General features: G+C 36.7%; 1 protein-coding gene across 1 annotated transcript in view; it reads left to right on the top strand.

Moving 5' to 3' along the window:
- Positions 1 to 7,938: 7,938 nt before the first annotated feature.
- The window catches only part of LOC135703957 (kinesin-like protein CG14535), a 382,313-nt gene continuing 374,263 nt past the window's right edge, over positions 7,939 to 15,988 (top strand). Inside the window, exons 1-2 of the mRNA XM_065225313.1 lie at positions 7,939 to 7,992; positions 8,478 to 8,556. Coding sequence (XP_065081385.1) covers positions 7,991 to 7,992; positions 8,478 to 8,556 — 81 coding nt within the window. The 5' untranslated portion in view covers positions 7,939 to 7,990. The remainder of the gene's footprint in view (positions 7,993 to 8,477; positions 8,557 to 15,988) is intronic.

Raw genomic sequence — 15,988 nt, 5'->3', positions numbered from 1 at the left:
TGTTTTTTATTCTGAATTAAATCTTCTGATATGAGGAGTCGGGTCAGTATAATTTCATCGACACCAACTCTGACTTCGCAGGTCCTACAATTATATCTGACTCCGATTCCGACTCCACTAACCTGCTGTTATTTTCCTTAGTAACACTTTTGTCGCAAATCGGCATTGTGGCAATTCCTATATGACTTGTTTTAGTCATAAATAAGTTTCTGCAACTCATTGTGACCGAAATATGCTACTGAGGTTGAAGGCATAAGTATTTCTCATTTTTTTTTAAATGCTAAAGTTTTAATTATTTCTTCAACTTATGAATCCCAGTTATCTTTAATTTTTTTAAAAAGATAAACATGTTGTGTCATAAAAAATGGTGGCGACATTCGTTTCAATGTTGAAAAGATACCCATTTTTTACACCCACTCATTTAAAAGTTGACATAAGTTGACCTCAACTTTTGCGATTCATAATAGAAAAAAATCCTTTTCGCGTAAAAATGTGTGCCAAATATATTTGAACATCTTCGCTAAAGTCAGCAAGCCCATAAAACTAATAGATTGAATTCCTGCTAAATAAACAATATGAACATACTGCACCACTTCCAACCTCACGCAACATTTCCGTTAAAAAACATACATTACCATCACTTCCAAATCCTTCCTTGTACCGCTAGACCCATTCACCATCATCGTTCTAAAAATAGCACAAATGTGCCCATTCTTCAAATTGCGTCCTCTGTTCTAATTATTCATTCTCGCTTGTCCCCGAAACCCAAACAACACACCACTCAGATTTCGGTGGTCTCAAAGTCAAAAATTTGCCTTCCTTCCATGCCGCAAGCTGCCTGTCATCGTCGTCTCCGTCGTCGTGGGTTAGTTTTGACTGGAACGGAGAACCATCATAACGCATTTGTCTACCCTACCGAATGCTCATACATCATTTTTCGGTCGTACGCTACTGAGGCTGCTTCATGCATTTCTAACCGAAAAGGCGACAGAAGCGGAGGCACTCTACCGAATAATGCAAAGAGCATAAGAGACTCACAAAAAAAAAAAAAACTGAAAGTATTAAGCCAAAACGCTAATACGACATACGATACGATATGTTTAGGTTGAACCGGCAGCAATAATGGTTTTGGCTGAGGCGATGAATTCAACACCACCAGGCGAAGGGATCCCTAACGGTCGGTCGGTCGGTTCGGTACTCTATGAAGTAGGTATCTGTTGTAGTAAGTAGCAGCCGAAGATTGTCGGGTGATAAAGTTGACAGGCGAATAGGCTTGGAAGTTATGACAAGTCTCGTGAACTACACTGCCGATGTCTGGTAGATTACTGTTAGCCTCCCTCGTTCGGTGGGAAGAGGAGGAAGACCGCGCGAGGAAGTGTGAATATTAGTGGTGATTTAATGGAGGAAGATAAACTATTACTGGTTCGGCTTACTCGATGGGGATAATGTATTTCAGTTGGTTGATACTCCTGAATGGATCCGGCGGCGGCGGTGGCGGTGGCGGTTGAAACGGTGTTTGATGGATGAATGAACCGCACAAATCTGTAAATCGGCTGTCAGCGGGGTGGGATTGAACTGTTTGAGCAATTGAAAGAGAGGCTGGGGCAGATGCTTCATTACTGGTATACATAGTGCATTACTTAGGTATTTCAGGGTTGTCAAGTCAATACGTCTGAAGTGATTTTGACTTATTCTCTTGAAAGATTTCCACTGATCACGATTCTGGCTGTTTAAGAGGATACACATTTTCACTTGTGCATTTTGTTTCACATCTGGCCAGTTTCATATTTTACATAGCAGATTGAACAGAATATCTTTACCGAATTTTTGTTTTTACACGACTGCAGAATCTTCGAGTATAGTAATGTATTGCATTCTTTTTTCTCTCACGGAAATTTTACTACAATCTTAGTGTGTAAACAGTCGTATAAACTGCGATCGTCCAGAGCTCCTACACAAGCAACACACTTCACAGATAAAAATTCTGAATTTTAATTGTGATGTAAACATTCATTCACGTAGACTTGTATTTCATTTCACGCAACCGAGCAACTTGCAAACAATGTTGTTTGCAAAGATGGGCTTTTGTATACAATATTTGCTACATTGCATGAAATGTGTCAGAACTTTACATGATATATAATGTAAACGTATATTATATGTGACGCTCCATTTATGTGCATCACATTGAATAGAAATTTACACTACTTTTTCGAACTGTGTTGTTCTATGAATTTGAGTTACTTGTGTAGTAATTGTAATTTATTTAAGCTAATCAGATTTCCGTGATTCAATACAATTTTATTAAATTTTTGAGAAAACCGACGAATGTTATAGGAAACCGTTTGAACATTGCCTACGCAGACGAGTACGCAGTTGTGGAATCCATCAAGGTTGGGGAAATTTACAGAAGGCATACGAGTCTTAGTCGGAAAGGTATCTTGTATTATTTAATTTAGTGAAATGGATCGAATGTTGGCCTATGGATCTAAGATTGGGCCCATTGCTAAAAATCTGCTATTTAACAATTTTATCTAGATGAACGTGTTATTGGGACGGTACTAATGGATATTTTTGGTCGCTATTGAAAATTTAGTCGATTGCTGAATTTATGTATGGGCCCAAATTAGGGGCATTTAGCCCGACATTACATCCATCCCAAGCAACATAATTTGTCATAAACGGGTTTACATAACTTATTTATGACAATATCAGCGGTAAACATTTACGTCTAGTCACTTATATACAACTTATTTATACCGAAAAAAGCGCAAGAGGTGGGATCTATATATAACATATCCCAAGTAACATTTTAAGTTTTATGAAATACTACAAAGCAACTATAAAACAACATTTATAAAACCCTGGTCAAGGCTATTTTGTCATTAATGCATCCACCAAAACCTCATTAAGACTAGAATATGTCTAGTTGGCCCACCCTGGAGAAGGTTCTGAAGGGTGTATTCTCGAAGCTCTTCAAGATTGATTTACTGCTAAAGGTTGTATGACGAACGCATTGAGAACCATTTGAAAGCTACAATAAAAGCTATTTAGCAACAATAAAAACCCTTTTCGAGCCTTTCCCCTAGCCGCATGCTGAATCCACTAGGAAAGCATCAATCAAGATAGAAAAGGATTTATGAATCCGATCTTATCAAAATAATTAAAATAGAAACTGATGGTATAAAAATCTTGTTGAATATCCAAATTTATTACAATAGTTCTCATTAAGTGGCCTAGTTTTAAGTGCCATATTAAATTTTATGTGAAATGTACGTGAAATAATCGAAAAAATTAAGTCCACCCTCGTAAAACGTCGATTTGACCAATTATTTAACATTGAAAAAAAAAAAATATATTCTTCAGATCGAGCTTGGCCGAGATTTTTTTAAATGATTTTCGCATTTAAATGTTTGCTCATTGCTAAATTTACCAAAATATAGTTATATCCAAGGCAACATAGATTGAAAATCGAAGATTGTAAAAAAAAAAGCAAACTAATTTGAGCATGGCGGTGGCATAAAAGTTGATTTTCATGGGAAATATGTGAAAAAGTTGTTTTCCTTTCAAGAATTCCTTATCAAATTAATAAGGTTCTAAAATGGCTTTTATGAAGAAAACTTGCAGGCTGAATTGTATTTATCTAAAGCCATTTTGCTTGATCCTAAACCGTTCAGATTAATGACAGCATTTATGGAGGCAAAGTTGCCTGCAGAAAGTTAAACGTCAAAGTTTGTTTATCTTTCGATAGTTGCGCTGTGAGATCCAGGATTCTTCCAGGCGGTTTTCTCCCGATGGATTGTTTGCGATACTGTTTTACAACATTTCGCATTTCGAACAGCTGGAAGCGCAATCGTTCCCGAAAAAGATCCCTTCTTCCGGATGGTTACAGAAGTGCACCATCCAATGATGCAGAGATGTACGGTTGAATGAAATTTTCGAAGAGTCTTTCGCCGAATAAAATCGCTGCTTTGGATCGGAAAACAGCTGATCTCCGCTAACTAACAGTTTCAGTGGTTTGCTGTCGGTTGTTATTTCGATTGTCATCGCAAGATCTGGAGAAGGCTGGTATGTTTTTCAACTTTAGACAATGTTTTATGAGTTCGAGGGCCCCGCTCACTTTACTCTTCTCCGACAGATGGTCAGTCGTTGGTGGTGTGCTGGTTCTTCTAAAGAAGTAAATTTATCTGAAATTGACTTGATTTTTTCATCCTACTTCGTCTATCCTTCGAGATTTCCTTGTCATAGTTTTGGCATTTGGTAACTATGAGGAACCATCTTTTAAGCTCAATTTGTAAACAAAGTAATTGGGGAGTTAATAATGCTTTTTAAAAAGGCTAAAAAGCAAAAATAAATGCTTTTTTCTCTAATACAAAACCTAATAGTTTTATGGTTGCTTTTATAGTGATAGAACAGGTTTATAAAGTGTTTTATAATGACATTAATAAACAATTGCTAATGACGTTTATGCTTGAATTATAGAACAGTTTTAAGGAGGGATTGATAACTGTTTTAAATTTATTTTTAAAACAAGGCAGTTTTTGACTTTCTTGCCAGACTATAAAAGGTTTTTAAAACAGCAAAAAGCTGAACTACTAAGCAGGAATGTTTAACACTTTAAAATGCTATATTTAAACTAAATGGATTGTTCATTGCCGTTATAAAACCATCATAAATCAGAGTGGATGCTAAATGGTTACTGAATTGCTACTTGGGATGCTTGACTTGCGCAACTTATTTATGACTACCTACTGTTTTGGACATGTTGTAAATTAATTTCATCCTTCCTACGAATGGAATTTGTTTATCATCAATTGACACAACTTATCCTTCTGAGGAATTTTATCGTGCGAATAAAGTGCCTTAACTGAGATTCCGTACTGCAAACATTTATGCGGTTGCAAATTTATGGTACATCTATACATTCTACTTCTAAAAAACTCATTGGCTCTTTAAAAAAGCTTAATATAAAAAAAATTGAATTGCATAAAAAATCCTAAATAAAATTCCCCAACTTTGCAAAAAACAAAAACAAATAGAAAATCAACATTCTTTTTTAATTATCTTACTTTTCTCTTTTACAAAAAGTACATGTGATGTTGAAAGCACACATAAAATGTTTTTTCATTCTATACATTGCTTCATTGGTCAGCCATATTGTAGTGCAGTTTGTAGAATGCATTGAGAAATTTCATAATTGTTATCAAAACATGTTTATTACACGAAAAACAAGAACATTACTTGTATCGTATATTGAAGTTATAATTAGGTATGGCAACTCTCAATTGCCTATTTATAACACTTTTATAACTGATTGTTTTTGAAGAAAACTTGCTAGCCTTATATACAACATGTTTTCATATGTCATTTTTGGAAACATGAGTACAACTGAAATATAACTTATTAATAACATGTTATCAATAAGTTATATCTCAGATGTATTCATATTTCTAATAATGACATATGAAAACATGTTGTACATAAGGCTAGCCAGTTTTCACCAAATACAATCAGTTATAAATGTGTTATAAACTGGTAACTGAGACATGCAATATCGAATTACAACCTCAAGATAACAAGTGCTTGTCAGAAAGGTTGAATACTTCACAAACAACAATACAACGCGTCTAAAACAGGATGTTTTAAAATCAATTAATATAAATATAACTTATTTACAACTGGATTTTTTTTATTTTTCATGCAAGATGTTGCAAGTGTTACTTGGGATTTCCCATATTTTTTTTTTTTTTCCTTTGGTTTGTTTTTTCCGTCGATCTTGTTTTCCGTGCTGAGCACCAATGCTACCGACGTGCCAGGAAGGCAGCTCCCACACCTGGACCCTACCTATCGACCCATCAACTCATGAACCGGGGACCAACGGCTTTACTTCCCATCCGAAGGAAGGCGTGATCAGAGATGTTATGCCTCAGAACATCCCGGCGGCGCCGACTGGTATTGAACCCAGGCCTGCTGGGGTGAGAGGTAATCACGCTTACCACTACACCACCGGCGCCGTTTGGGATTTCCCATATGTTGTCATAAAATAAACGGATACGGTGGCATCAACGTCAGTGAGCTCAAGTAATTGTACCTTATCCAACCCACTGATTCTCGCGTTGATAGCGTTATATTCACATCGTGCAAAGTTGTAGTCACTGCAAGCTGCTTGATACAAGAGTGGATGTCAAGTTCGAAAACTAACGGCTTGTGGTGATTTTCAGCTTTCAAAATAGCAGATGGAGGTTCAAACTCAACAAACAATTGCTTATTGAAGAAACGACTTCTTGACGATTTTAATCAACTGCATGCTTAATAAGGCTTGTACTATTTTTAATAATAACTTCTGTTCAGGCTATGTTCACACAAATCTGGAGAAGTTATTCATCCACAACATCGAAATAGAGCAGTTCCACACAGATTCGCAAATCGTTTCGGATCGACCTTTTACGATTATGATGAAACTTTGCACAGTTGTTTGCCATATTGTTTACATATATGGTTACCTTGTTTTGCACATGACTAGTACTTGAAAAGGGCTTATGCAAAAATGATACGCATCAATAGAAAAATATATATCTCGTGAACGATTTGTTTGATAGAGATGGTGTCTTAGAAGAAGTTGCGGAAAAGTATTGTGCCTTCCAAGAAAAAATATACACTGTATCCATCTACTTGGAAAGCCGACAATCTACATGAAAAGCCGAAACGGTAACCATTATGCTAACAATTTCGTTTTGTTTTTACCTTGAAACAGTGTTGTTGAATAATGAATGAATACGCCGTTTGTAAAGCATTTACAAAGCATGCAATTAAAACATGGTATAATAGCTATTATGCTGACTGTATTCACCTTTATTCAGCAATATTGTTAAGCAATGCAATGGAATCTAATATTGGAACTAGAAAACAATTATTAGACGTATAATAAAGCATGTTATTAAATCAATTGAAAACAGTCGAATTAAAGCGTCAATGTATGTGCAAATTACACTTATTCAGTTTGTTATTAGATCAAACTTCTGGTGTTGAATCAGGAAGACAGTCAACGTTTATATAGCTTTTAATAAGTAAATTAATCAGATCAGAGCGAACAGCGGAATAAAGGAGCATCAATCGATCTCAATGAGGGTTTTTCAGCACATAAATTGACAACCCGTTTTATTCAGCATTGCACACTGTTATAAAGCATTTATTCAATATATATGTTTATTTGTGACTCTGAATTGTTTTTTGGGAACAGCTCAATGCCATCTGAATCCCTAACGAGTACCAGGTCAAGAAACTTACCATTCGTGTTGAGACCAGCAGACAAAATGGACTCCACCAGAGCGAGCTCCTGTTCAGATGCGGCATTGAGAGGCAAAAACCTTTCCATTCCTCGACGAAATTTCCAAACTAGATTTGGCAGGTTGTCATAGCCCACGAAACTAGTTGTATCTTGAGGGTTAGTTGTTTCAAGAAGCTGTTGTACAGAGTCAGCGTGTTTGGTGTAAATATCCAGTTGACAATTAGACAACCACTTGGGCCAGGCACACTTATCCTGGTCATATTTCCAATCATCTTCAAAAATGACCAGACTTAATTTTTCATGCAATATGACAGCTGTAAAATTTGCTGTAGAGTTTGAAGAACTATAACGAAACCATAATATTTTCGCAACGCCAGTGTTTCGCATTGTTATCATTTTAATTAATCTACCTATCCATTTCACTTCTGCTTTCAGATTCAATGTAGCTCCACCACCCTGCAAAACCACCTTCGCTTCGCTTGAAGGGTGCTTTTCCCCACCCTTAGAAGCAACCATTCAAAAACTTGACCGGTAATGGACCGCAAGAATGGAACAAAGATTCTACCACCGCCATCGTCAAAAGGATCAGGATCAGCCGCCCCTTCAACGCGTCGAAAACTGCCCGTCAAAACAAACATCCCTCCCGCCAACCAACAACTGGCAACGACTGCGACGACCGTCCAGCAACAAGGCGAAACCAGAATGTAAGTACCTTCAGAATTTGCTTCATTCTACGTGTTCCCCCCGCGCCGGGAGGCGACGAGCATAAGCATAAGCGTAAACCCAAACAGCTGGTTTAGTTCGTAGGCGAATGGCGCAGGGTGTTCCTGTGCCGCCCCATCAAATTTTAAAGATTAAAGCGAGCGAGCATAAAACGCTTTAAAAACATCGCATCGTGCGGCCGTGCTCTGCCGGTTGCATAGCTCGTAGGCTTTAATTTGAGTGTCTCCTCTTTCCACTCTGCCTCTGCTAGTTGGACGACTGGCTAACTTCGCTGGCTATGTTTCCATAGTTTGAGCTTTTGCTTTTCTATAGCAGTCATGATGATGACGACGACGACGACGACGACGCCGAACGCAAATTTCCCTTGCTATGCTTTTTTGCTTTACCAAACCTATACACAGAGAACACATAGAGCAACTGCAGCAACACAGTACGACTTTGCATAACGATGCATTTTCATTTGCAGGGGCAAAGTCACTGGCAGTCATGGCAGCAGCAGCAGCAGCAGCACGTCGAAGATGCAAAACGCGATGCAGCCTACATTCGTGAGTATCCTCAAGCGTGAAATGCGGTTAGGGTGGTATTCAGCTAAATTGATTAAATAGATCTATTACGGTGTACACTTCAAAGGTTTAAATATGATCATCCACGAATCGTTCAACAGGTCTATGTTTGTATTGTTACCTTTATTTTGAGCGCAGCACTATCTTAGCAGGGGTACTTTTTCATACAAAATATGGGTCGAATTGAGCATTTTGCTCTATTCTATCTCTCTTGCATTGCACAGTGGGCAAAAATTTACAAAACCGCGACTAAATTGAATATCTCTGCTGCCAAACAGTTTCAGTCAACATGTTATGCATATTCGAGACTTTCGCGTACCGAGATAGAGGGCCGGGATCAACCGAGTTCCAGGTAAAGTAGGAAATGCCACAATCTATCGACATAATTTTACACTTTACTTAACGTACAGGGTGCGTGACGAATTTTTGCAGTAAATGGCATATTTGAGAAAAAATACACCAGTTAGTTATTCTAGCAATGAATTTTGTGCGATTTATTTTCTTTCGCAACATATAGAAGTTGTTAGTAAATTTATTCAAAAAAATTGCCTTCCCTTTCGACGACTGTAGTTAGACGCTTCCGGAAACTGCAGTATACACGTTTTAAAATGTTTCGATCCATAGATGTCATCACTGCCTTGATTTTAGCTTTTAGCGACTTAAGTGTGGTGTGAGGGTTCTATTGGTATCCCGTTGGACGACGCTCTATACAAAATAATCCAACGGATTGATATCGGGACTGCTTGGGGGCCAAATTTCTTCCTCCTAAATTTAAGAAATATTTTCCGTAAGCCTTTTCTGTGCTTTATTAGCAGTATGAGCAGGTGCTCCGTCTTATCACTTTCCCAAGCCTTTTTTAATATTATACACTGTTCTTTCAGACACATTTACCGACCGAATTATTTCTTTCAAGCATACTCCGGCGCGCAACAAAGCGACAACGGCTGACAGATTGCTCTCTTGTTTCGACATCTTTACGTTTACTCAACATTGTTTGTTTAAATCTTACACCTAACAGTATAAGCTATCCAGTGCTGCCAAATATATCTAAATCATGATGCACAAGCATGTGAAATTACTATTTGAAATTTACTGCAAAAATTCGTCACGCACCCTGTATATTACTGGAAATTGATAGTACTAAGTATATATGGTGTAAATACATATACACCCTCAGGAAAACTCTACTGGCCTAAAGGAGGATCCGGAACGACCGATACACTGCACACTGGGCCAGTAACCGAAATTAGCAAGACAAAACCTCTAGTGCATTGGGTTTGCATTATATTGAAATGGTGTATTTTGCAAAGTTTCTCGGTTTAACATGCGCCTTCATCTGGTAATGGAAATTAGTTTCAATTTTATCCGCCTAGATGGTGCTGCTTTTTTGTTTCACATGCTAGAGGTTTTGTGTCTCCGGCAAAGTTGTAGAACATTAAAAAATATAAAAAAATGCCCAAAATCTCAAAGTTCCTGGTCTTTAAACAACAAAGATATAGTGAATATTTTAAAATTTAACTGAAATTTACGTTTTTTGTACTATCTTTCATTTTTAACGCCGTGCATCTTTTAAGTCGGATAATTTGCAAGTTTTAAGGAAGAGTTCCCAATGTTTGGGTCGATACAAGCGAAATATTAGCCAAAATAGTGAAAATTACCATGATTTTCATAATCCGGTTTCTCGAAAAGTAGCAAGTTTTAGCAAAAAGTCATTTACTTTCTGAAGTGTACCATTTATCATCAAGCAAAGGTGAAAGTTTGCCGGACATATAATTTTAAATATTTGAGATATCTGAATTCATAGACTACAATGTTTATTCAAGCAGCGTTCGCCAACGCACGGCTTGCTGGCTACATGCGATGGAAACGATGGAATATGTCTCTTATGCTTCGCTAGCTGCACGTTGGTGAACGCTGTACTTATGTATGCACAAAGCTTCTTCATGTATATTATCGAACATGTGTGCTTGTGTGATGAGATATCTAGATTCAGAATATTTTTTTTAATTCTAACAACTACCTGTTATCTTGCATTGTCGATTATTGCAACAGCATTTGCACGGGTCCTGGAAATTGCTCTTTCTTGTATTGAGGAAACTGTTTGTGCACTGTCATCACCGGGTCAGAGGTCAGCAAAAGTCGATGGAATACACACTTAGATTTTTTTGCCGAGATGGGCACCACCGAGCAGCATGGCATTTTATTTTGCTGGAAATTCAGCAAAAAATGTGTTTGTTAGCTGAGATCTCGGCAAAATTCCCAGTTGTTAGCTGAATCTCGGCAGGTTTTTCACTGAGATCCAGCAAAATAAAATGCCCAGCTGCTCGTTGGTGCTCATCTCGGCAAAAAAATCTAAGTGTGTACGTCCTCGATTTTTGCAAGAAGACTGAATTGTCGAGAATGGTACTTCCGATATTTTCTGATGGATTTGTTTCGTCGCTCTTGCGCCTCTTCGGATAATAAACCAACCGGAATATCACAATGGCTTATGATTGTCGGGCCATGCACCAAGACCCTGTGTACCGTAGGTGACAAAGTTTAAAAACTATAATAATGGACAAACAACCTTCTAGTCTCTTCTGCGTAAGTTTCGAATGCCTATACGTCGATTTCAAGCTTGCTAGATAGCGCACACAGAATTGTAACGAATCAACGAAGGATATCTTTCTCAATTCCTGTAATTCTTGCCGTTATTTCTGGATTCTGAAATAATCTTCTGGCAGGGTTGCCATCATTACTATGAAATGAAAATGTATTCGTAATGTAAGGTAACAAGACGATAAAAATAAATTACCTCCAGATGGCAACGGTTCACTTATTCTCAGTCCTATTTTCTTGAACTTTCTTCTTTTATTGTAAGATCATTTTCGCACAAAAAATCGCAAAGCATCGTCAGCTGTAAATCGTTCGATCTTTGGTTTGGCACTTGATTGGGCTTTTAACCTTGTTCTTTGGCTATCTTCACAAAAAGATTTTTTCGGTCTTCCACCTACATTTTTCTTTGGGCTATCGTCCTGAACTTTGAAGTGGGAATCCAGTCATTTTGTATATTTTTGGAAAAACAAACGCTTGTTACGGCAGGACTTGGCATGACGTGAATCAAAGTCTGCTTTTAGAAATCCAAGCGATTTGTGAAAGGCTTCACTTTCAAGACAAATAATTTTCTTTTTCACATGAGATGCCAGATCAACGAGCGATATTTTTTTTGAAAAATAATGTCACGATTTCCCGAACACTCACGCTGCATACTTTTATTTTCAATAATGAAATAAATACCTTCTGAACAATTAAAAACCACCTACCTTCTATCATAATTATCCGTTATATACTTCAAAATAACACAAATTATAATCCACCGGAAAGTCAACGTTACTTCGAAACAACAGAGCTTCCGTTTTCGTACTTACATTTTCAGTTAGTCAATCAGTAAGTAGTACATGTGTATTCTCATTTCAACATTAGATCAGTGTACGAAGATTTGCTGCAATCTTCTTTCATCCGTAAATGATGACAGTTTTGGGTGGTTTGTTTTGGCTCCCATTCGTTGCCAAAACCTCTAGCATGTGAAATAAAAAAGTTAGTATCGCAGCACCATCTATGCGGATAAAATTGGAACTAATTTCCATTTCCAGATGAAGGCGCATGTTAAACCGAGAAACTTTGCCAAAGACACCATTTCAATATAATGCAAACCCAATGCAGTAGAGGTTTTGTCTTGCTTATTTCGGTTCCTGGCCCAGTGTGCACTGGCCACATTATAACAAATGTCCTAGAGCCTTGTGATTTTTTCTATGTTTGTTCAGAATCATGAGATCAAAGCGTATATAATATAAAAAAATATATTTTGGGGTATAGTGGCTTTATACTGGTTCTCCGGATAATCTGGATTGACCGTAAAGTGGCCACATTATAAAAAATGTCCTAGAAACATGCGATTTTTTCTATGTTTGTTCAGAATCATGAGATCAAAGCGAATTCAATAAAGAATTTAAATTTTGGTGTAAAGTGGTCATATCCTGGTTCTTCAGATAATCTGGATTGACCAATAAAGTAGCCACATTATAAAAACTGTTCTAGAACTGTTGTTAGTTCAGAATAACGAGATGAAAGCGTATTTAATATGGAATTTATAGTTTGGGATCAAATGACCATATCCTGGTCCTCCAAATAATACGGGTGGACCGATAAAGTAGGTCGTACAATCTAAGCCGTGCAGCATTTGTCTACCGCACAAGTTGGGAAAAATTCTTTATTAAATTCGCTTTGATGTCATGATTATGAACAAACATAGAAAAAATCACAAAGTTCTTGGACAATTTTTATAATGTACCCCTTTTATCGATCAATCCAGATTATCCGGAGAACCAGAATAAAGCCACTATACCCCAAAATTTAGTGTCTATATTATATACGCTTTGATCTCTTGATTCTTAATAACATAGCAATAGTCTCCGGCCAATGAAACCACCACCAATCGATTAAACAGAGTTTTTCCTCTGAGAATATGAACTACTGACTGAAACCGTTTGGCAGCCGAGATATTCAATTTAGTCGGGTTTTTGTAAATTTTTGCCCAGTGTGCATTGGCTTATATTTCGAAAGCAATATATCAGTACGAACAAATTAAAACACAAAAGGTAGATGCACCAGTCATGGTTAATACACAGAACAAAAAATCAGAATTTGAATTGTGATGTAAACATTCATTCACGTACACTGCCCATAATCGCAAGACAGTCCCATCTGTAAAAAACTAGAAATGAAAAAAACGGCGTTCAAAGATTTTACAAGTTTTATGATTTGGCACTTATTTTGGTGCGATAAATTTAAAAATAAACGTACAGTGTGATGGAACGCGTCTGTTTTTACCCAAAAATATTGGAAAAAATATAGTGAAATTTTTATTTTATGGCCAAAATCTGAGTGGGACTGATTTGCGATTACATTTAACGTCAATGAGAAAAATAACCGCATGTCAGTCACAATTCCATGACGATGCTGCATTAGTTTAACACAGTATTGAACAGTCGAAAGATACCATGGTCCCATAGAACGTTATTGAATGTTTCTGGATTTGTTCCGCTGGTTCCAGAGCAATGGCCGGAACATATTCCGGTGAGTATGCCTACATAAATGCGAACCATTACTTGACCTTACCAAAAATGGGTTAAAATTGTTTATAGTCCCTGCTAAACTTTAACTGAAATGGTTATGGAGCTTTGCATGAATTTTTTTGTGTTAAAGTTTTAACCTTATGTATTATAGTTTATTGGAAGTGGACCTTACAAATAATGGATTTTTAAGAACCATCACCCTTCCAAATTCTTGTTTTCTCCATACATTTTCGGAAAAGGAATTATATTAGAACCTTTTTATTTATGATTTTATAACTTTAATGGTAATGGTTATGGTAGTCAGTAAGGTCCATGGATGGTTTTGTAACAACGATCAACTTTATGTGGAATATATCGCGAATTGGTTGCCTGTTAATTAATGATTACCAATTCGCGATATATTCCACGTAAAGTTGACCGATAATAAAAAAAATTAATGAACCTTACTGGGTACCATAAGCATTACCAACAAAGTTCTCAAACTATAAGTAAAAGGCTCCGAAAATGTATGGAGAAAACAACTATTTTGAACGGTACTGGTTCTTAACAACCCATAATTTGTAAGGTTCACTTCCAAAGAACCACAATACATAAGGTTAAAACTTTATCACACAAACGTTCATGCAAAGTTCCATAACCATTTCAGTATTACCATTCCATCCATAAACATTAGCAGGGATTATAAATAATTTTTAAACATTTTCGGTAAGGTCAACTTACGGTTCGCGTTTATGCGGGCGGGTCTTCATCAGACCAGAGCTTTTCATAAACATGCCAAACCCACCATGCGATAAATCAATTCACATAAGAATTAAAAAATAAGAACAATAAGAGTCACGATGAGTGACCAGCACCATGTTGGCCACACCCGAACATGTTTCGGGTATCCCCGGGGAAGTGGTAAATCCTTTTAAAATCAAAATTCATCAAGCGATACATCAAATCACATGAGAATTCAAAGCCATATCCATTGGCGGTCAAATTGAGTATCGTAAGAACTAAACTGTCTATAATTGGATATCAGTCACATATGGAAGAAGTAGGCATTGATAAAATGATCGTCGAAGTTACGAAGTGCAATTTCCATGTAAATATTTGAAAAATCATAGTAAATTTATTGATAATATATTTAAGATAAAATCAGTTGAAATGAAGCTTGTATGTTTTGTCATATCAGTGAAAAATAAGGAAATTCAAAAGGCAGAACTTTAACTTGAACTATGGACGATTGAAATTTAGGATGAGACTGATATGCGATTATTTTGCTTGCTGGGACAAACTAACTTGATGTTGTTTTCACATTTTCATGATCAAAGTTCGTAGTTTTATCACGTAATATGAAAGTAGATGCCAATTGATAGTGGATAGCATTGTTATCTTAAAATTGACGAAAATCGATATGGGACTGATATGCGATTATAGGCAGTATATTGGCCACACCCATGTCCCAGATACCCTAGGAGAAATGGAAAAAATCTGTCCTGAGACAAGTCTCATGTGTTGTCTAACATTTCTAACATATTTTTTTTTTCTAATGGGACTGACTTGCGGCTACTTTTCGCTGTGGGACAGTTTTCTTGAACAAACTACCTTTTTTCAATAGCACATCTCACAAAACATAGAAAGATAAACTGAATAATGATCAATCCTTTAAATTTTAAAAGTGGTGTTGAGTACTTGGCACTGATGAAGTCTGCAAGTAGTAGACGAAATACGCGTATCTGTCAAAATATAAGCAATTATAGCGGAATTTAAAGGAAATAAACCAACCCACTCAAAGCTCTTCATGAATAATGATGCTAACTCAAAATTGATAAAAATGCAGATGGGACTGACTTGCGATTACCGGCAGTAAACGTGTATTTAATTTAACGCAAACGAGAAACTTGCAAGCAATGTTGTTTGCAAAGATAAGCTTTTGTATACAATATTTACAGCATTGCATGAAATTTTTCAGAATTCGTTGTGTTAACTTATATGATATGTGACGCTCCATTTATGTGCATCATATTGAACAGAAACTTTTACTTCTTTTTCGAACTGTGTACGTTTCTATCATGGTGCGTTCCAATTATGGTCATGGAACTCCCATTTTCCATAATCGGAACACACCATAGTAGGATACTATAGCTCTGCTTGGAACATCTACCCTACATGAATTCTATGAGCGTATTCAGCCTCATGAGCCGAACTCATTAGCGGATGCTCATATCTGCAATTATTTTTAACGTAAAAGATTAAGAGAAATTTTATAGAATGTTATGTTTTGATTGCTGCAGGTTTTTAATTTGTTTTTTTTT

Source organism: Ochlerotatus camptorhynchus, unplaced genomic scaffold, assembly GCF_037179485.1.
Source record: "Ochlerotatus camptorhynchus isolate MF236.1 unplaced genomic scaffold, CSIRO-AGI_Acam_v1.1 ptg000225l, whole genome shotgun sequence".
In the NCBI taxonomy this organism is placed as follows: Eukaryota; Metazoa; Arthropoda; class Insecta; order Diptera; family Culicidae; genus Ochlerotatus; species Ochlerotatus camptorhynchus.
The sequence above is the reverse complement of the archived record's forward strand: the minus strand, read 5'-3'. Positions and strand labels throughout refer to the sequence as shown.